Below are 21,550 nucleotides of genomic sequence, written 5' to 3' on the forward strand. Positions count from 1 at the left end.
ATGAGGCTACTGGTCTATACCTAAAAATAACTATGCTGTTAACTTGGTTCCATTTGTTAAAATAACAGACTTTTATAAAAATATAAAAAGCTGAATTTTAAATAACTTTTATCCAGTAAAGTCTCTAAATTAGTGATTCGTTAAGAGTCCTAACTGGCGTATGGGTCAAGTGATAGAGTATCTGTCTAGCAAGGTTATGGCCCTAATTCAAATCCCTGTTAGCAGCAAAAACAAACAGGGCTGGTGGAGTCACTCAAGTGGTAGAGTGCCTGCTAGAAAGGGTGAGGCCCTGAGTTCAAACCCAAGTCCCACAAAAAACCATATGTATCTCAGAGTTCTAAATTTCAGAATGCATAAAAACCTTATTTTTTTAGTCTGAATATCAGGGACAGATGCTCAACAATGATGATAAAAATAAACATGCCCCCTCCCCGTCCTTCCTGGTGTTTCACTATCAGTGTTTTGGGGGCAGCAGCCCTAAGAGCTCACTACCACAGTTAATGTGGGTGTTGTTTCTGCCCACGGCCTACCTTGACTTTTTGCTGGATTTGGGTTTTGGCGTGGCAGTTTTTGCTTTCTTTTCCTTTGGCTCTTTGGGAATCTTAGGGGTTTTGGGGGTCTTGGGTTCCTTGGGCTCTTTTTTCTCCTTGGGTTCTTTCGGTTCCTTCGGATCTTTTTTTGCCTTCGGCCTTTTCTTTTTCTTTTTTTCTTCTTGGGACCCATCCAGTAAGTTCCTACTTAGTTCTTGGTTATCAACCCCACCAGGGAAGTCATCTTTACCAAAACTCTTGCTAGGATCCTCTGTAAGAATGTGGTTGTTTTTCTTTTTCTTCTTCTTTTGCTGTGGCTGCTGTTCTACCGATGGCAGGTAATCTTCACTAGTCTTCACTAGCTGAGCATTCGGTCCACTAACCTGAGTCATATCTGGCACCGGTTTCTCTAGAAAGGGCTCCGATGGAGAATGCTAAGAGACACAAATAGAAATTAAAATTAGTTTATCATTTTTTACTGTGAAGAAAGGAACTGAAAGTTAGTGGCTTATATTTCTGAAACTTAATTCTATACTCAAAGTTAGCACATATTTGACCAAGTATACAATTGTGGAATGCATCATTTTCTCTCATCCAAAAAAACTATGTGTTTCTTTAAGAAAAAAGCTTTTAAATAAGAAAAATTTTAAATACCAATTTAGTAATACAGAAAAAAAATCAGTGTAAGAAGGAATAAGCTGTCACTCAGTTAAAGACATTGTCCTTTTTAAAAAAAAAACAAGCTACATAAGAAATAGTGGATGACAAGACAGTAGCAAAACCACAAAGAATAAGTCTTTTCCCCATGTAAAAATGAGAACTCAAATTACAGGTACACAATTTCACCATTTTTAAAAGGAACAAGTATATTCAACATTGCAAGATTCTAGTACCACTATGTCTGAAGTCAAAGTGTGAATGCAGCATATAAATTCTATACCATACAGGTCATTTCTGGTTTAAAAGACATTTCAATGTCAACTTAAAAGCACATATCCAAACAATTATTTTGCATTGGTTACATTTCTTACACTGGTATGAGATGTGGATAATCTTTTTTCTTAATTTCTTTAAATTTTACAATTTGAAATTTCACTGAGGAAGAGAGAATGCCAATAAGTTAATGTGATATGCCTCACAGGAGATTCTTGACATTCGCTAGGGACATACCCAGTAGAAACACAATAAAAGAGATGGGATGCTGAGTGGCCAGCTGAGATCAGAGTAAGTGTGACACCTATATGCAACACCCTCACAGCACATGACCCAAACTAGGGTAGAGCCAGTTTACCGTCCAACCTTTACATGTCAGCAAAATACCTAAAAACATTAAATGTTCAGCTATCACTGACTTTCTGCCTTTTTCATGTTTCTCCTGACATGTAAGATGAACAATCTTACTATGTGTCACGCATGACACCACTGAATCTCCATACCAGCCCAATGCACTAAGTATGATGATCCTACTGATTTTATAGCTGAGGACAATGACACTCTAAGATAAAGTAATTTGCCTGAGGAGGTATAGATAGCAATAGAACTGAGACTACTTTTAAAGCCAATACACCACACAACCTATAAAAGCAGGGCAGTCAGGAGCACCCAGTTCCACACCCACAGAGACTCAAGACTAATGTAATATAAGCCAAGGCTTAGTATGGGCAAGGAGGAAGGTTAAAATCAAACATGTAAATGCAGGTAATATAGATCATATTCCAAAGTCATACTTGTTGAGCATCTATCTGATGCTATGCATTGAGATTGGGGAGGGAGGGTTAGTCCACCTGAGTCTCACAACAAAAATATGAAAGCTTATACCCATCTTTCAGAAAGGTAGTAACAGTTCAATAAGGTCACCCAAGTTGGGTACCAGTCATTCACACCAATAATCCTAGCTACTTGGAAGGCTGAGATTGGGAGAATTGCAATTTGAGGGCAGCACAGGCAAATAGTTCACAAGACTCCATTTCCTAAATTACCAGAGAAAAATGGACTGGATGTGTGGTTCAAGTGGTAGAATGCCTGCAAGTGCTTTGCAAGTGTGAAGCTCTGAGTTCAAACCCCACTACCACCCAAAAAAGAAAAAAAGGTCACCCAAGGCCAGACGAGGTATGGAACTGAGGTTTGAATCTAGATTTCCTAAATCCAGTGCTCTTCTATATCTGTCCATCTCCTCCTAAACAACTCCACGGGTTTCAATTTCGAAACTGTGACCAAAAATAATTTTAAAAAGCAAAACACTACCTGAAAAGGAGGTAGTTATCCCATTCCAAATAAAAATCTACCATGGCTATATGGGAACCTATATTCAATTCTCCAGCTGCACTGACAGAAAAGAAACCCCCAAAAACTACAAGTTGAGATATTAAAATTCTAGTCTGAGCCCCAACATTAGCTGTATTATCTGGGGAAATCATTTTCATTCACCCATGAAGTGAAGGGTTTAGTGAAACAGCCTCCAAAGTCCATTCCAAAGTCTTGTGGAGCGATGAGAATGTAGCTCAGTGGTAGAACACTTGTCTAGCATTCATGAGGCCCGAGGTTTGATCCCCAGTTCCATAAATATGAAAACAACAAAAAACATATTGTAGTATTTTTAAAATTCTTAAAACCTATATTGCCCGTTCTTGGTCATGGCAGAGAAGGAATGAACCTGGTAAGTATAGGGTATATTGGAAAGGAAGCAAGGTCCAAGTTTGAGGAGGATTACCAGGACATAAACCTACAGGAGCAGCTTCCATAGAGGAATTACACAGCTATCCAAACGCTGGAGCTTCCCCAGCCCCTCTAGATCCCCACACAACCACCATGAAACTACAACTGAGGCACTGTCCAAACCACTGTAATTAAGCATTAATGGGATCTAACTTAAACTTCTTTCTTATACTTAAATCCAGTTAATTATTATTTTCCTAATATAATTAAAAAGGTAAAAAATGTCATTTCTTGCAAGTGACACAGAAATCAAAACTTATTTGAAAAAAATCTATTTTTCAGAAAATGAAAGAAAAAGTTGTTCTTTGAAGAAAAAGAAAAGTCTAAATAATGATTAAAACTTAGAATGATGAATTCTAAGGTATGTGCACCTTTTCCTTAATCTGAATGGCATCAATTCTAGGAACAGAATATAAGTTTCTAAAAAGAGACTTCCCTATACACATTTATAAATTTTAAAAAGCATATAACACACAACACAAAAAGACTGAAAATTTATCTACACATTTCAGCATACAATCATTTAGATACTTTTTTTTTAGAAATAAATGATGCCATAAATTAGTAACTCAGTAAAAAACTTAATCTTCCATGAGGAGGGAAAAAATAAAGATTAAATACAAAAAAAGTATTAATCTTGTTTGATATGCAACAGAATTATGTTTTGGTACTATCTGAAAGAGGGTGAAAAAGATGCTCAGAAATATTATAGTGTTTACCAGACCTACATCTCCTTAAATCTTTTAGAGAAAAGCTGTTTTTGTAAACATTTAACAAAGAACAGATGGCCTGCCTTAATCATGTGGGGGAAAAAAACCTGGAGCTCCCAGTAATACCCTGACAAAGTCTTCCAGGCCCAGCCATCCCCCACAACCCCCACCAGATGCATGGTACAGTTTTCTCTAATGCTATTTAATTTTACAGCGGACATTTCCCCATCAATTCCCACTGTCTGACAGCTAATCAATGCCATTAACATCTGATATTACCATATAGGGCATTTCTTATTTATTACAGCAAACATGGAGAATGTTAGCTACCAAAGGTATTTTTTAATACACCTTTATGGGACTTTCTGCATGACATATTTTCTATCATAATGTCACATGCCTTTTGGAATGTTCAGGAATATATAAGAACTGTGGCATAAAAATTAGGAGCTTTAACAGCATAGCTGATATTTAAACAATAAAAATGACCTCAGGTATGTGTGCTTTGTGAGGAAAGAAAATCACCATGGGCTAGTTTTTATCCTAACCCCACTCTTCACAGCATGTCAGAAAATACACAAATAAGCTATTTTATATAAAACAGCAGAATGGGTAGCATGCAAATTTTACCAAAGGAAAGCTGAGGTAGGGGGGACTGAAAGTAATTCCTCTCCTACTGTTAAGCAAACCAAACTGGAATGCTTAGAAGCACCATTGAAGGAAATAAAAAAGTGTGGAAGAAGAAAGTTTTATCCATGTGAAGTGTGACTCTTCCAAGATTCAGCATTGCCTGGTTTTAAAAGATACCTTCTTTCTCTTATTTTGCCTGAACTGTACTCCTAAACTCTGAAATGGTTAGCAGTATTGAGTAACACAAATGAGCCATGTAATACTAGTAATGAACAATGCTTCTACCACATATGATCTCTGCAAATTCACATTTGGCAATATAGAACACCTGTGAGGAACACTTCATTTACAGACATGTTTATATGCACGCAAACAGGTCAAAATTCAAAGAATGTCTTATAAACAGGAAGAGATACTACCAACTGGACCAGAATGATGTGGTACTTAAGCAAAAAAGAAGGCAATAAAAAAAATAAAAGCACACAAGCTCTTGCAGAAAATGGTAAAGAAGTGCCCAACCAACAAAGACTCAAGTAACAAAAAACAGAAGCTTTAAACACACCCAACTATTATTTAAGTGGTTTTTAAAATACAAATTTTAAATATGTAAGAGTGTCTTTTATCATACAAGAGATGTACAATTTGGAATTTTTTACATGGCTTTGGAGACACATTTCTCTTAGTAACACTTTTCCCCACCTTCCAAGTACTGGGGAACTGAACACAAGGCCTCATGCATGCTGCCAGGCAAGTGCTCTACCACTTGAGCCACACCCCAGCTCTTTCATTTTGCATTTTGTTGGTTGAGATAAGGACTAACTTTGCACAGGCTGGCCTTGAACTTATGATCCTCCTATCTCTGCCTCCTGAGTAGCTGGAATTACAGGTGTGCCACCACACCCCGCCTATTACTAACATTCCTAACTTTTATTCTTCCAGGCACTCCCCAGCTTATTTATGACTGTATACTCGCTTAAAAATTCTTCAGGCAAAAACACTGGACAATGATCTGATAGTTAAATAAGTTCAATAAGTCCAACTGAGAGTTTACCAGTGACATTAATAAAATAAGGATAAACTTGTGGTAGGCATGATAATGCATGCCTGTAATCTCAGCTACTTCAGAGGAAGAAGGCAGCATGACTGCAAGTTCTAGGCTAGATGTGGCAAAGGTATCAGTAAGACCTTGTGTCAAAAACAAACAAACAAACAAACAAAAAAAAAAGAGAAGGGCTGAGGGTGTAGCTCAAACAGAGCAGTTGGCAATGTGCAAGGCCCTGGTTTGAAACACACACATACACACACACACACACACACACACACACACACACACACACACACACACACACACACACACACACACACAAAGATGCACTCAATATTAGGTGCCTCATTCATTTATTCATTCAACAAATATTTGAGGATATTAGAGTGAACAATTAGGGTATGGATCAAGTAGTAAAATGCCTGCTTAGCAAGCATGAGGCCCTGAGTTCAAACCCAGTACTGCCAAAAAGAAAAAAAAAAAAAACAGTGAATAAGCAGCCACAGTACCTGCTGGGGGATGGGAAGAGCACAGAGCTTAGGACCTGACCCAGGCTGAGAGCAAGGAAGCTTCTGCAGAGACATCAGCTCAGGCTGGGGCAGGAGAGGCAGGGACTGGCCAAGAGTCTGTTCCTCATAAAAACAGCCAGAACAATTCATGCCTAAGACTGAGCGCTGGAAGCATAAAATACACTAAAGCAAGCTTTTCAAACCTGCTTTGTGGGGGAATAAATGAAGATGAGCAAATATTTGTTTGATCGACTGAAATAATTCTTAACTTTGATTCTTTAATATAGAATAACAGCACAAAATATTCTGATTAGAGGCATATTCTGGGGCATTTTCTTCTTGGCTAAATTCAGTGTGAATGGAGGCACATCATCAAGTTCCAGGCTTTTATAGGTCATTTGTTTTATTCAGCTCTTTCTTGTCAATTTCCAGGAAAAATTATTTGTTGACTGGATTCATCTATGAAGATAACACAAATGAACAATCACAGGGTTGTTGGTCCTATGAACTAATTGGGAAGGCAAAGTTAAGGATACTCAAAGAAGTCACATGAAAAGAGAACTCAGGTCACATGAATTCAGAGAATATGGGGCTAACTAAACTTCAACAATGTTCTTTACTACAGGACTTTCCAAGCCCTTAAAACACAGAATGGGGGGTAGGATACAAATCAAGCATCCCTAATACAAAAATCCAAAATCGAAAACTCCAAAGTTAGAAACTGAGCATCAGCATGACATCTCAAGAGGGAAACTTTGTTTCATGCAAAAAATTATTTAAAGTATTGTATAAAATTACTTTTAGCTATGTGTATAGCATACAGTACATAAGAAACAATGGGTTTAGTGCTTAAGATGTGGGTCCTGTCTCAAAGACATCTCACTATGTATTGCAAATATTCAAAATCTGAAAAATAAACAAATAAAATAAAAATAAATAAAAAGCAATCAGAAATCTTGAAACACCAGTCCCAAGCATTTTGATAAGGGACATTCAATCTGTAGTACACATCTTGTCCAAAAGCTTTTTTTTCCCCCTCCAATAATAACTTCAGTAAAAGTGTTCTTAAAATATACTTTTGATTATACTGATATGGCCAAAACCAGAACAAACCCATCACCTGCTCTGGGACTGGGATACATGTATGTGTACCTGTCTGTTTATCTCACAGGAGTGGTTATCAAACATTCTAAAAGATGTGACTCAGTTAACAAATACAATTTTATATAAAATGCACTGATGAAATAGCTCACTGAATGGCAGTTTCTTTTATGCTCGGTTTAAGTCATAGATAGAAATAAAATAGGAATGTTAGCATAGTCATGTAAGGATGACTTGTAGAATTTGTTATAGACATAGTCAAGATAATTACCCGAGATAAGTAAAATGAATTTTGAAATATCATAATGCAATAATTTATTATAGTGTTTACTTCAGATTAAATTTTACAGTTGAAATTCTTTTTTAAAAAATTACTGCTAAAAAAACTACTTTATAGGTGGGGGCATGGCTCAAGTGGTAGAGCACCAGCCTAGCAAGCACGAAGCCCTGAGTTCAAACTCCAGTGCTGCCAAAAGAAAAAAAAAAAATCATGTGAAGGCATTTTTTTAGCCTTTAGTTTTCTGCTCATATTTTTAAGTTGCCCTTAGGACAGATTAGACAAACAAATAAAATCTTAAACAGCTATGAGATAATATGAGCCACTTTCATGGTATCTAAATTATAAACACATTTTGAATTAGTAAGAGTCAAAATAACGAAATGAGCCAAGCAGAATAATTTCACATCAGATCCAGAATACTGAGCATCTTCTACTTATATAGGAGTGGAGCCATACCACAAAAACTGTCAGATAGATATTTTTAATGTGCAAAACATTACGTGTAGGGTTCTGGAACCCACTTGACTGGGACACTACAGCAAGAAACCACCACCACTGCTAATGCCTTCTAGAAGCTGAGAAACTTTGACTGGAGCAGGGAGACACTCCCCTCCCCAGTGATGGGGCACAGGGTATTTGTCCCAATTCCTCACTCTCTCCCTCATGCACTGCCACCCTCTGGCCAGCTCCCCTTTCCTGCATCTCCCCCTCCTCTCAACACTCACACTCACTCTCTCTCTCTCACTCACTCACACATGCACACATTCAAACATGCTCATAGGTCTGGGTGCTGCCCTAAAGCCTGGAATGCTGGTGCTTTAGAAACAGGGTTGGAGCCCTGCTACCCTGCCAGTGTCTGCAAGTCCACATCCAGCTGCATACTCCCCAGGCCATAGGAAGAGGGCATCATATACCTAGGGTTAGAGAAGAGACACCACCAGGGCACTGGGAAATCCTGAAGCCATCCCAGCACACTGTACAGAGTGATGTTTTTCTTTTAACCATTTGTCTAAGCATTCTATATACCTCTTTTCTTCTGTCCTTAGAATAGCTCTTGGAGGTTGGTGTGGTGGGTGTTACTTTACTGCTTTACAAAGAAAGAAACTGAAGCTCTAAGATTAACTTCCTGAAGGTGACATGGCTGGAAAATGAAGAAACTGGAATTCTAAATAGGAGATGCACCTCTACAAACCCACCCATTTTTCCCAACTTCCCTGAGGATGCTCTGAAATATGGCTAGGCACCCTCATGATGGTGACCCACAGCTAGAGAGTGGCTGTAGACTGGCCACAGCACAAACCCAGGCAGCTTGCGGTCTTTCTTCAAAACTGTAACGGTCTTAGTTCTAAGACTCTAACCCTGATCCACAGGTTATAATAGCTTTTAATTTAATATAAATTGGGAATTTTTGCCTTCAAAGAGTCAGAGCAGAATTCTACAGCTATAGTTGTGAACTAAAGCTTTTAGTGTATTACTAACTTTCCACCCAAAGTTAAGAATGTCAGTTCTTACTGACATTGGTACTGTGCTTTGCAAGCTAACACTATCCATCGTAAGTACCATTCAGTTCAATTTTGAGACGAACCTTGTCCCAGGGACTGCTCCATGTCTCTAAAGACCAGAAAAAGATAAACTCACTCTGCCCTGCCTTGAAAACTCTTCCCAAACTAGCTATAAAGAACAGCTTATATGCATCTTCGTTCAACTACTCTAGTTCAAGGACTCCAAGACAATTCTTTTCTCTAGTCTTGTAATAGATCAATTTGCTACTTCCTATGAAAAGCACCAAATAAAGTCACAGGCTTACATTTAGGGACTACAGACTTGAAATAGCTTGATTGTCTATATACACAATCCCAGAGCATAGAGGTAACACTGATGTTCCCCTTCTTTGTAGGGGAGGCAGGGGGTAGTACTAGGGTTTGAACTAAGAGTTTGTACTTGCTAGGCAGGTGCTCTACAGTTTAAGCCATGCCTTCAGCCCTTTTTTGCTCTGGTTACTTTGGAAAAAGGTCTCCCTTTCTGCCCAGGCCAGCCTGGATTGCAGTATTCCCATTTTACCCTTCCTGTTATAGCTGGGGTGGCAGGTGCATATCACCACTTTCCACTGAGATGGGGTTATGCTAACTTTTTTGCCCAGGCTGGCCTGAAACTGCAGTTCTCCTGATCTCAGCCTCCTAAGTAGCTAGGATCGCAGGTGTGAGTCACCAGTGCCTAGCTATTGGACATGTTTTTGATATGTCTCCATTGTTTCATAAATGTTTAGAAAAATAACCTTAATGGTTTAAATAAGATTTAAACTATGTTTTCAAAAGTGCCAGTTTTCTAAACACGGTATGCAGGTAACCAGAATGTTCTTGATCTTGAACATCTTCTCCTATTCCTGAAGTACTTGAGATAGAAGGAAGAGAAATGCAGAGGGAACAGAAGCATCACTACATCACTAGGCAGAGGGGATACAAAACCACAAATTCAACATAACAAGGCCTATGGAAGTAATTGTGAATAATTTCTTGGGTCTCCTGGGCCACAAGAAGAAGATTGCTAGTCCATGGTGACAGCAGGCATGCCCACCTGCTTTCCTATAAGAGTAACAAACTGAAAAAAAGCAGCATCTGCAACATAAACATCAAGGCACCTCAGGCTTATTATAAGCAAACCAAAATATAAGTCTGTTAGAGGAATCAAGATAATCATGCTTTTATTCCTTTGTTCTGAATTTCTTAACTCCTTGGGGTAGAAAATCATTAAGTGTTATTTTTATTGGCCATTGCTTGCTAGCAGCAAAAACGGTAAAGATAATATATTCAGGGTATTTAATGAACTAAGTGATCTCTCCCTTCTCTCATTGCTTTTCTTTCTTTACCACCTCACACATTGTGCCCTTTCCTTAGTGGACTCACCTTATTAACTATCCATGAATGCGAACCTATAGAAATGAGATCCTATGGAAAGTCACTATAGACAAATGCTAAATTTGAATACTAAAAAGAACTTGTTTTAACTGTATACCTTATTTGACATGGTATCTTGCTATCTCTGTTACAGTGAACAGCAAGCTTTATTTTTATACTGGAAAGGTGAAATGTAGAGTCTGGCTCTGGAAAAGTGTATACCAAATTTGCATCTATTACTTTAAAAGATCAATGTTTAAAGTAACTATTCCTCTGAATTTAAAAAGTCAAATTTTGAAGAATGATAAGAGGTGTATCTGTAACACTGAACAATAACAGTGGGTTATACAGAATTGGGAGAAAACTCTTTGAAGAATCAATTTTATAAAGAGCTCAATGATAAACCTAATTTGCATACTCTAGGCAAGTTCTCCAGGATTCAGAGACTTGAGAGTCTAGCAAATTTAGTCTGCAATAAATGCTTAATGATAGACTACTTTAGTCCTATAAAAACTTACTTGTATTTTGTGGGAGGCAGAATCCCAAGATGGCCCCATTATCTCTAGTATAGAGGGACCTGTGACTTCAAGCCAAGAGAATTCAGCAAAGGTGAAAGGATTTCACAGGTCTGATCAAGGTGCCCAATCACTGGTTTGGAGTTATCAAAGGGGCAATTATCCTGGGCAGGCCTGACTTCATCAGACTAGGCTTTTAAAGAGGACACCAGACTTTTTGTTAATTGCTTTGAAGAAACCAGCAACCACAGGAAGGAAACAAACCACAGGTAAGAACTATGTGCAGCCTCCAGCACAACTAGAGCTCCCACCCCTGCACCATACAGCACAGGAAATGAACTCCATTGACAACCTGAATGGACCAGGAAGTGGATCTCTCTGCAGTCAAGACTCCAGATGAAAACTCATCCTAAACAACAGACCGCAGCCTGAAGCCCTGAGCAGTGAACCCAGCTGAACTATGCCCAAACCCTGATCCAACAAAACTGTGATGGATAAGATGGATATGGCTCTAAGCTTCAAAGTTTGTAATAATGTCACATAGTGATACATACATTAAAATGAATACTTTAATATCCTCTTAACTCTAATCTAAATTTTTTTTCTGTCTTTTTCACCTACGATCCCTCTTTCCTTGTAAGATGTTTGTGCTTCCATAGATAGATAGCACAGCAGGACTTCCCTCTATAAAGATGCTGCTACTAGCTGGGGGTATGCATGGCTCAAGTGACAGAGCACCTGCCTAGCAATCATGACGGTGAGTTCAAACCCCAGTAACTGCCAAGACAAAAAAAAAAAAGGAAAAAAGATGCTACTGCTGATGGTGTCACTGGCCCTTCTCTGCCAACACTGTTCCATATTAACCACAACCTTATGAAAATGTCTCCATTTTACAAATGGGGAAAACCAAGACACTCAAAGGTATGCTAAAAAATTTTCCCCAAGTCACAAAATGCTGGTGAAAAGAGGGATGGAGGACTCAAGCCAGGCAATCTCTGCAAAGCCCATGTTCTCAATTACTATTCCAGCCACCAAATCGCTGTTGATTATGCAATCCTGCTATTTTCTCCAAAAAGGAGGAAGAGGTCATGGTTAGGAGAGTGGAATGTATGGCACCAGCTGGACAGAGGTAGGATCTACACAGATCCCGGTGGCTATAATAAGCAAGACAGCATTTTAAAAAGCTAGAGTGCACAGCATCAGTCAGTTATTTACCACTTAAATTGGCACAGTGAGATTTTAAAAGAAAACCTCTTCATTTTCAAGTAAAAAAAAAAAATTAAGAAACTGCACAAAAAGCAATATTAAAGGCTCCTAATACTTATTTTTAAAGAAAAGTTTATTGCACATTAGTAACAGTTTACCAGTTAAAGGGAACTATGTCCCCATGACTCCTTCCAGCTGGAATTATACATGAAACAGAAGATACCAAAGCAATTAAGTATTTTATAAACACTGCTGAGGGGTCAAAAAGAGGGAGGTTCATTCACTGACTAATAACGTAGTAATAAACAAACAGCAATGTTATGCAACTGAGAAAATTATTATAATTGGATCTACACAGCTGGGCAAGAAGAGAAGCCTGGCTATGTATATTAGCTCACAAATGTTTTGTGTGGGTAGGTTTTAGTTTTAGAACTGTTTGGATTTGAGTCTCTTTTATAGTCAGACTTTTTCTCTTATCTGAATACAATTCCACAATTACAACAGAACAGAATAACCTAATGAAGTGTCCTGCCAATTATTTGCTATTTCTACAACAGGGAAATAAGTGTGTGCATAAATAGATAAGTGGTTAAACTTTGTTGAGATGTACTCATTGCAGATCTAAAGACATTTCCACCTTGTTTGTGTACACAATACAAAGAATGAATGACTATGATACACTAGCACACTGAAGGAAAAGTACAGAACAAACTCATTTTCACACTTTAATAAGTAACCCCCACTTTGTGCTTGGAGTTTCCTTTACACCTTGAATTTTCCCCACTACAATGCTTGTATTTTGTCTACAAGTATCCACCAGAAGATTAGAAGAGAAACACCTCCAATTACCATACTCAAAACTAAACCAATGTGTCAAATAGGGATAGAAGAGTAATTTGTATATGTTCCTTGAATTATTAATCACAAAACTAGAATCAGAGAAACACTATTCTCTTGGATTCAAAAAAGAGCTTGAAGGGCTGCTGGTGTGGCTCAAGTGGTAGAGTGCCTGCCTAGGAAGCATGAGGCCCTAAATTCAACCTTTAGTACCACAAGGGGACTTGTGGTTCGGAAAATTTCACCATTGTTCTATCAATTAAATACAGTTAAAATGTAAACAAAAACAAAAGTAAGGTTCTTCGTGGGAGATAGTCTAACTAGATGTTGCCCTTATGACAACTGGAGTTTCTTCTTAATTAAATGAGCAACTGAACAAATTTGTGATTTATACTGTGTTCCCATCTGCATAAAGCCTAACTAACTTCAAACTCAAATGGCTGATTAGCTAACTCTAAGGGCAGAGGTACACATGTATCTTCAATAGGCACACATTTTACATCAATGATATCTATTTTTATGAGATAAAAGTGCTAAAGCTTTAATGGTGGTAATTAAAACAGCCAAGAGTTTGACTAGCTCGATGGCTGAGTCATAGACCTTTTACCTATAATGGGGTCCATTATATCTCTGAACTCAGTTTGAGGGAGTAAAAGAGAAACAGATTTTTAAAAATGATTATAAAACAGCAGTACCCTCTGAACTAAGCTTCTGGAGTTTAAATGGCTGTGTGATTTAGCATGGCCTTGGCACTGACATCCATTCAGTAACCTTAGATGCTTACGTTGATTTGAAAATATATGAACACTGATAATGCAATAGAGATACTATTACCTAAGGATCTATGTTTGAGTAAATTGTTTCTATGTTAACTTGCTTGTATCAAAAATTCCTCTTGCTTTCAAAATATATTACTTCAGGTGACTTCAGACAGAGTATCTTCATTTCTGCCTAAAATACAAATCTTATGTTCTGATATTCTTATTAAAACATAATTTAAAAGAGAAATGAGTAGGAAGAATTTAATTACTCACATTAAGATGGAGTGTTTTATGTATGAATATGCGCAAACAAAGGAGGTGGGTTTTTTTTTTCCCTGACACTTTACCACTCAAAGTTGTTAGGATAAGTTGTACAGTTCCAAAATGCAATGCTTACCTATTATCTACTCCAACCCTAACCAATTCTCTAATCAAGAAACTAAAGATTTTTTCTTTAGTTTCTACTACCTCAAATTCAAAAATGTAAATAGAAATTACTTATGGACAACCTCTCAGGTTTTTGTGTCTGTGACCACCTCCACCATTCCCAGGGACAGCTGACAAACAGGAAACAACATGCAGATGGAGTCCTCCAACTTAGGAAGAACACAGATGGGGGCAGCCTCAGATTTAAATAAGCCATGGCCCAGATGGCCCTAATGTTACCCAGGCTTCCCAGGGTTTCTGGGGGTCTGCAGCCACCTCACTCAGGTATGTCAGCACCAAAAATAGTGTTAGACTCCTACTTGGGTAAATCGCTCCATGTGCTGGCAGCTTCTTTTAGATATATTGTACAAAGAATAGCAGAACAAGTTCAGAGGCTTTAGATTTAACATGAGGTTTGGCTTTTGACCATAACAATCAAGTAAGACAAATAACTCGAGATGCCTCAAATCCCTCATCTAAGAAGAAGCTGGATAAGCTGAGCTCTAAAGTCTTCTCTAATCTGAGACCCTCTCAGGGTCTCTGCTCCAATGATAACTAGCCTCGTATGTCTAAAAGAAATAAAGGAAGCACTGTAAGGTGGGATGAGAAAAGTAAAGCTAATTTTAGAGGGAAGTGTTTTAGAAGTTTCTCAAATGAACATAAAAGAAAAATAAAACTGATTTGAAAACTTCTAATAGAAAGGCCAAATTAAATAAAGTATAGCAGAATTAGAATTCTAAATGAAATTTTCAAATACAACTTGCTTTTCCTGTTAAAAAAAAAAAGAAAAACTTTCAGAACATTCAATAATACACAATCCCATTTCACAGGTACCTAACAGCTATGAGTTTTCTCATGGTCACTTTTTGGGTTGACAAAACTCATTTTGTGAGTATGTGAAATCCTGAATTCCTAACAAATAAACCACCAGAGAGAGAGGAGGAAAAGGGGAAGAAGGCAGAGAGAAAACCAGAGCACCATGAGAAAAAGCACCTGGGTAAGGGCCACTGGACAGGGAAAGTCTCATGAGAAAAAGACATTGGAAGAGTTGCTGAGTTCAGGGAGGTGAGGGCAGGGAGCTTCCAGGGCCCGATTCCTCACAACACAGTGGGCCCAGGTGTGGTGCAGATGTGACCGCCAGGGTGCCATGAGCCTCAGTAGCCAAGAAACGGCCAAGGCAGACTGTGCCCTGGCTTCAGTCAACTCAACCCACAGCACCCTGGTAGCGACTCTTCAAAGTAGTTACATAAAGAAGTCTGCCTCAGGGAACAATTTAAATGGCTATCTCCTCCAATCCAAATTGATCTACCAGCCTACTTTTTAATTTGCCTCCTACCTGACCAGTTCTTCCCAGCTGCCTATCCTTCCACCCCACCTCTTTCACTGTGTTGAATATTTGCTAAACCTCTCTCTCTGTTTCTCTGCTCCCCTTTACAGAAAAATCCTTGAAAGAGCACCCATATTTGCTGCTTTATTACCTCACCTCCATTGCTCCTGAACTCTCTCTAACCATGCTAACATTGCACAAGAACAGCTCTCATCAAGGTGCCCTCAATGTCTCCTGGCTCCTCCTCCTCTCCCTTGACCTGTCTACTGCAGCTGACAGCTGACACACTGGCTCAGTCCTGGCTTCTTCACTTGACACCCAGGGCGCCGTTTCTCTCTCTACCTTGCAAATTTCACAAGGCATCTTATCTCCTCCACCTGTCATTCCTACAGTGCTCCAGGACAGGGAGCCACATTTGCTCTAGTCTCTATCCATGCTTCTTTCCTTTCTCAGTGCCACACTCAAGTACTACCTCCGTGGTGATAGTTCCCAAAATCCTACCTCTGGCCCAAAGCACACCCTTGAACTCTAGCTTCTTTATCCAACTGTCTACTCAACATATCCACTTAGATATCCAATAGGCACCTCAATCTTAAGGCACTGTAAAACAGATTCCTCATTTTTCCACCCACCCCACCTCCACAAATTGTTACTCCAGCTGCAGAAGTCAAAAAGTTGGCAGTGCCCTGGATCTTTCACTCGGTTGCTGCCCCCTTCAACATAGATAGAGAAAAGACTTTTTCTGGCCTCTCCCAGAACCTGAACCTCTGCAGCTGTCCTCCTTGCTTCTAGTCCTGCCCTCCACTCCACAGTCTAACTGATCCTTAGTAAAAACATAAAGCACATCATGTCATGTCTCTCTTAAAGACCTCCAATAGCTTCTCACTTCAGTGACAAGAAAATTTGGATCCTCATTATGGCCTACAAGGTCCTAAATGGTATGGACTCCTGCCACATCCTAACCTTGTCTCCTTTAATTCCCTTTCGTTCTGCTTCAGCCAGATTAATTCCTTGCTTAACAGCAAATATAAGCTAAACATCTTTCCACCTCAGGGCCTTTGTACAGGTTGCCTCTGCCCTCAGAGCTCTTCACCAAAATATCTCTGTGGCTACCTCTCTTCCTTCCTTCCTTCAGGTGGATATAGGAAGAAACAAACTAACACAAATGTGACAAAATGTTAGCAGCTGCTAGTTTTAGGTGAAAGGTTAGGGGGTACTCATTGTATTATTCCTTTGACTTTTCTACAAATTTGAAATTTTTCAAAAGTCAAAGGGGAGGGGGCTTTGTATTACATTATTCTCTGTTGTACCTTGTCACTGTCCTTTCTTCCCTCATTTGTCCTTTCCTGAATCTCTCTTTTTGGTCCTTTAAGTTTTGGCAAGTCTCAAGATTCCACTCTCAACATGACATAGGCAGGTGTTTATTTCCCACCTGAAAATGGGTGTTTCCTGTTGGCATTTCAAGATCAGTATACCAAAAATCAAAATCACCTTCCTCTGCTAAGCACCCCACTTTCCCATCTTGATTAATGTCACAAGGATAGCCAGTCACCCAACCCACACAGAAAGGTTATTTCTTCTTCTCTGTCCCTGACCACATCCAATGGTGGTCAAGACCCACCTCCCCTGCAAATCCTTTTGGCAGTCATGTCTCCTCCATCTGCTTCTCCAGTCCAGCCCATACCAAAGGGCTTCTTCCCCAACTCATTTTCCTCATTGTACCCTCAGAATGTTCCCAAAGAGATCATCCTAAGTGTAAATTGCCAATGCTCTTATACTCCCTGCCAGCTATATTTAAGCCAAAATTCTCAGTGCCCCAGCTGGCCAAGCTTCACCCCATGCCCATCTTGCCAGTTTATGGCCTGTCTCTGCACACTATGCCCCCATCACACCTAACTACTGCAGTCACACAAAGGCACTGTGCTTTTTGCCAATTCAGAACTTGTGGACATATCAGTCCTCCTGTCTTGAACACGCTCTCCCACTCTCTCCTCCCAGTTAATTCCTACTCAAACTTTGAGACTCCATTTCAACATAATCTCTTCCTGAAGCCTTCACTGATTTCTCCAAGTGGAGCCCAGCTCCCTCACTAGGCCAAGTTAACAACACATGGCTTAGCTACTTGTCCTTTTATTAGATGTTCTAGTCCATTAGACTGTGATATATAAATATATTATCTCCATCCCCAGCACCTACCCAGGGACTGACACATACTGGAGGCTTAATGTGTATGTAATGTCAAAGTCTCACCACGCCTTCTAATTTGCGGTGTGCATATTTATGCCGTATACCAGCTGTACCCCACGGTGACCAATACAATGCCTTAAGCCTTTGGTTAAGCAAATAAATGTGTAAGTAGATGACACTTTACTGACTAGTTGAAGTCAATACTGCCACATTTGCTGCCCTCTGGAAGCACCATGCTCGGTCTGTACTGTGCCAGCATAAATTGCTCCTTCACCACTCCTTTGACCTGGCTACAGCATCACCTTCCTTCCTGGGATGCAAATAACTAGGGATACTCCTACAGAAGCCTACATTTGTCTCTCTTCATTGTGTGGTAAATGGGGACTTTTTAAAAGGACAAGTGCTCATTTTTGTGCTTCTGGGACCTTGCAGTATACGGCATAATGTAAATGTACAATGTTGACTGATGAATAAATGAACAAATGAATGGATTTTTGAATGTCCTACATAAGAGAGAGGGCACAGGCAGCAACATGGGCTCCCTACTATGAACTAATGATGAAAAAGTTCTCAGAATTTCATTCCCCAAAATAAAAAAGTACAGACCATTTCCAGTAATAGCTGAACTACAACAATCATACTTTTCTAAATTTAAAAAAAAAATGACTTGTGACTCATTTTATTGTATGTACTTTTAAAGTAAACTTTGAAAATTCAAGGGGCAAGGGTATAGCTCAGGAGTAGAACACTTGCCAAGCATGCATGAGGCCCTGGATTCAATCCCCAACACCACTAAAAAAGGAAAATAAATTAAATATCAATAAAACAAATACACAAAAAAGGCTTGTTAACTGTAAAATATTTTAGTTACTTCAGGTGGGAAAGCTTCTTTTTTGCCATCTGACCACAGCCCAGTGTCCTAGTAGGGCTGGGATGGTTGCCCACCTATCCCTGAAGCCCAAGAGCTGAGCTCTCCAGGCAGAGGAAGGGCAGGAAGGAGTGGACAGACGTCCCAGGCTGCTGTATTGTGTTTACAGAGCTTCAATTCCACTTCCCATGTCTCAAAACCATACCCCCAACCTCAAGTTCCATATCCATGAAGCCCAATGTCCCACCTTATCTCAAACTCCACAACATAGCTCATCAGTTTACCTCCTGCCCCTTGTGTTCTTTTCCTTAATTCCTTTAGGAACTGTGAGGCCTCACCAATTGTGAGGCCTAGAAACACAAGAAACAGGGCACTCATCCAGTCCAGTTCAAGACTCCACACCTCTCTCCACCCACGAGGCCACTATTTCTATGCAAGACCCATTACCTCCCAACTATGTTTACCAAGACCCATGCTTTCTGACAAAGCAGCATCTCCTGGAATATAGCCAGTGGAGGCTGAGATGTGCAACAAGGGTAAAGTCACACAAGATCCTAAAAACTTAGCAAAGATAAAACTTCTCAATGATTTTACATTAAAGATTATTGAAATAATATTCAAACATTACACGTTAAAATATTTGATAATTTTGAATTAAATAAAATATTACAATTTAAATTGCCTATTTATCTTTGTACTTTGGAGGTAGGAAGCAGTATTAAAATTTGAACTCAGAGCCTCAGGGTTGCTAGGCAGGCACTCTACCAACTTGAGCTCATTCCGTTAGTCATTTTGTGTGGGGGGGAGGGGGGTATTTTTGAGATAGAGTCTTTCTTTTACCCAGGCTGACCTTGAACCACAATTCTCCTGATCTCTGAGATTACAGGCATGAGCCACTGATGCCCAGCTTATCTTTTTTGCTTTCAAAGGGGCAACAAGACAATTTTGCATGGCCTGCATGGCTCCCATTCTATTCCCAGGACTTCCAGCTTCTTTACTAGCCTCACCTGCATAGTCTCATCTTCTGCAACCATTCTCCCCAGAGTCCTCTATGCTGCTGCCCCATGACCTTGGCACTGGTTTCCTCCTAGCCATCAAGACAGCTCAGTCCATGGGACATCCTGCAGCAGGAGATCCCGTAGACCATTCTGGCCCCACAATTCCTCTGTCTGAGCACTCTGCACATGCAATGAGTATTTACAGTGCCACGCACTGAGATGATGGAAAAGAACATGGATAGGGCCTCTGACCTAACCCTAACTCCACCTAGAACATAGTGGAAGCAGGGCTGAGAGAGCATGATTCAAATGGTAGTAGAGCTACTGTCCACCAAACACAAAAACCTGAGTTCAAACTACAGTACTTCAAAAAAAAAAAAAAAAAAGGAGGAGGGGGCAGGCAGTGTCCACACATGCAATTCCAACTATTTGGGAGGCAGAGACTGGGAGGACAGCAGTTTGAGGCCAGCCCAGGCAAAAAGCAAGCAAGACCCCAGGTCAAGTAACAAGTGGGGTGTGGTGCTATAGGCCTGTGATCCCAACTACTTATGAGGGAGAGTGTAAAAGTAGGAAGATCCCAGTTCGAGGCCAGTCCTGGGCAAAACACAGAGATTATCTGAAAAATAACTAAAGCAACAAGTGGATGGGAGGTAATAGGGGTGTGGCTCAAGTGGTAGAGTGCCTGTCTAGCAAAAATACAGTCCCTGTAGTAATAATGATAGTGACAGCTTAGCATTAACAGCAATAATAATTTATAGGAAATTTACTATACCATGTTACCAGGAACAAATCTAAGCACATTACATGTATCCGCTTACTTAATTTTCCTAACACCATTAGATAGATCCAAATATGATTCACATTTTAGAAGGAGAAACTCAGGCTCAGGAAAGACATTAAGTGACAGTCAGTGCTAGGGCTCCAAGTCACACTGCTCGCACATGTTGTTGTGCTCCCAGGAGAGCAGGTGGGCAGAAGCCTGACCGGTTTGGAAGAGTAGCCTACACCAGCACATTGTAGGCGCAGAAAAGGCTGTGAAAGGAAGAGATTTTAAATAGAGGAGAGTGTTTAGAGCTCAAGGTTGTGGGATAAAAATGTTTTGAAGAACTACAATCAGTTCACTGGGTCTGAGGAAAGAGAAGAAAAGGTCAATAGACAGAGGAAGACAGGACTTGTTTCAACTGTGGTTTAGGAAGAAACTTTCTGAGAGGACCTGCAAAGAGGGGGAAGACTGTGGTCATCCTTTCTCTTCCTTCAGGTGCCATGGGCCAGGGCTCCAGCTCCCCGTTTGTGATCAGCCCACCACAAGGCTCAGTCTTAGTCTGGGCTCAGCAATGCACTACAAACTTCACATGCACTCTCACCTAAAATGGCAAGCAGCCTGGGCAAGCAGTTTAGAAGGATTGTGGGAGCCAGTGCAATCTGGTACATGGTAGGTTTCAGGTGATTATAGGTGCTTCTCTCTCTCTTCCCCCTCACCTCTTCTTCCCCACCCCTCTGCTATGTGGCAATCATAAGGAAGTCGTGATAAAAGCCTTAAGAATGTAAATGCCCTTTGCTCCTACTATATTCTCACCAAACAAGGCCTGGTTATGAATTTGGGTTCCTGTGTACCTCAGGAGCAGACAAAGGGTGATGTGAGAACCATAAATACTGCTAAGTTGTATCAAGAATTCACTGTCCTCCACTGTCTTCAGGAATCTGCTCCTAGCAACATCTGAACAAGTCAACCCCAAAGAACCTCATCAACTCTGGATTTCTGAAGCTGAAAATCTCTTGAAAGCTTTGTTCAAACCCCATGTGGAATGGTCTCTCTCATCCTGTAACTTTGTGCTTACCCTTTTTCTGTTGTTGTTTGCTTTGGGGTTTGTTTGTTTTCTTCTGGCAGTGTGGGATTTGAACTCAAGGCCTTGTGCTGGGTTGGCTGGTGTTCTACCACTTAAGCAACACCTCCAGACCAACCTCACTCTTACTCTTAATCAACATTTACTGTACCACAATCCAGACGCAT

The 21,550-nt window shown here is 39.9% G+C and overlaps 1 protein-coding gene across 14 annotated transcripts in view; it reads right to left on the reverse strand.

Moving 5' to 3' along the window:
* The window catches only part of Chd7 (chromodomain helicase DNA binding protein 7), a 180,720-nt gene that overhangs the window by 82,867 nt on the left and 76,303 nt on the right, over window positions 1–21,550 (reverse strand). For all 14 annotated transcript variants that reach the window (XM_074068628.1, XM_074068629.1, XM_074068634.1 and 11 more), the window contains one exon: window positions 531–964. In XM_074068628.1, the coding sequence (XP_073924729.1) occupies window positions 531–964 (434 nt within the window). The remainder of the gene's footprint in view (window positions 1–530; window positions 965–21,550) is intronic.

This window comes from Castor canadensis, chromosome 3 (assembly GCF_047511655.1).
Source record: "Castor canadensis chromosome 3, mCasCan1.hap1v2, whole genome shotgun sequence".
NCBI lineage: Eukaryota > Metazoa > Chordata > Mammalia > Rodentia > Castoridae > Castor > Castor canadensis.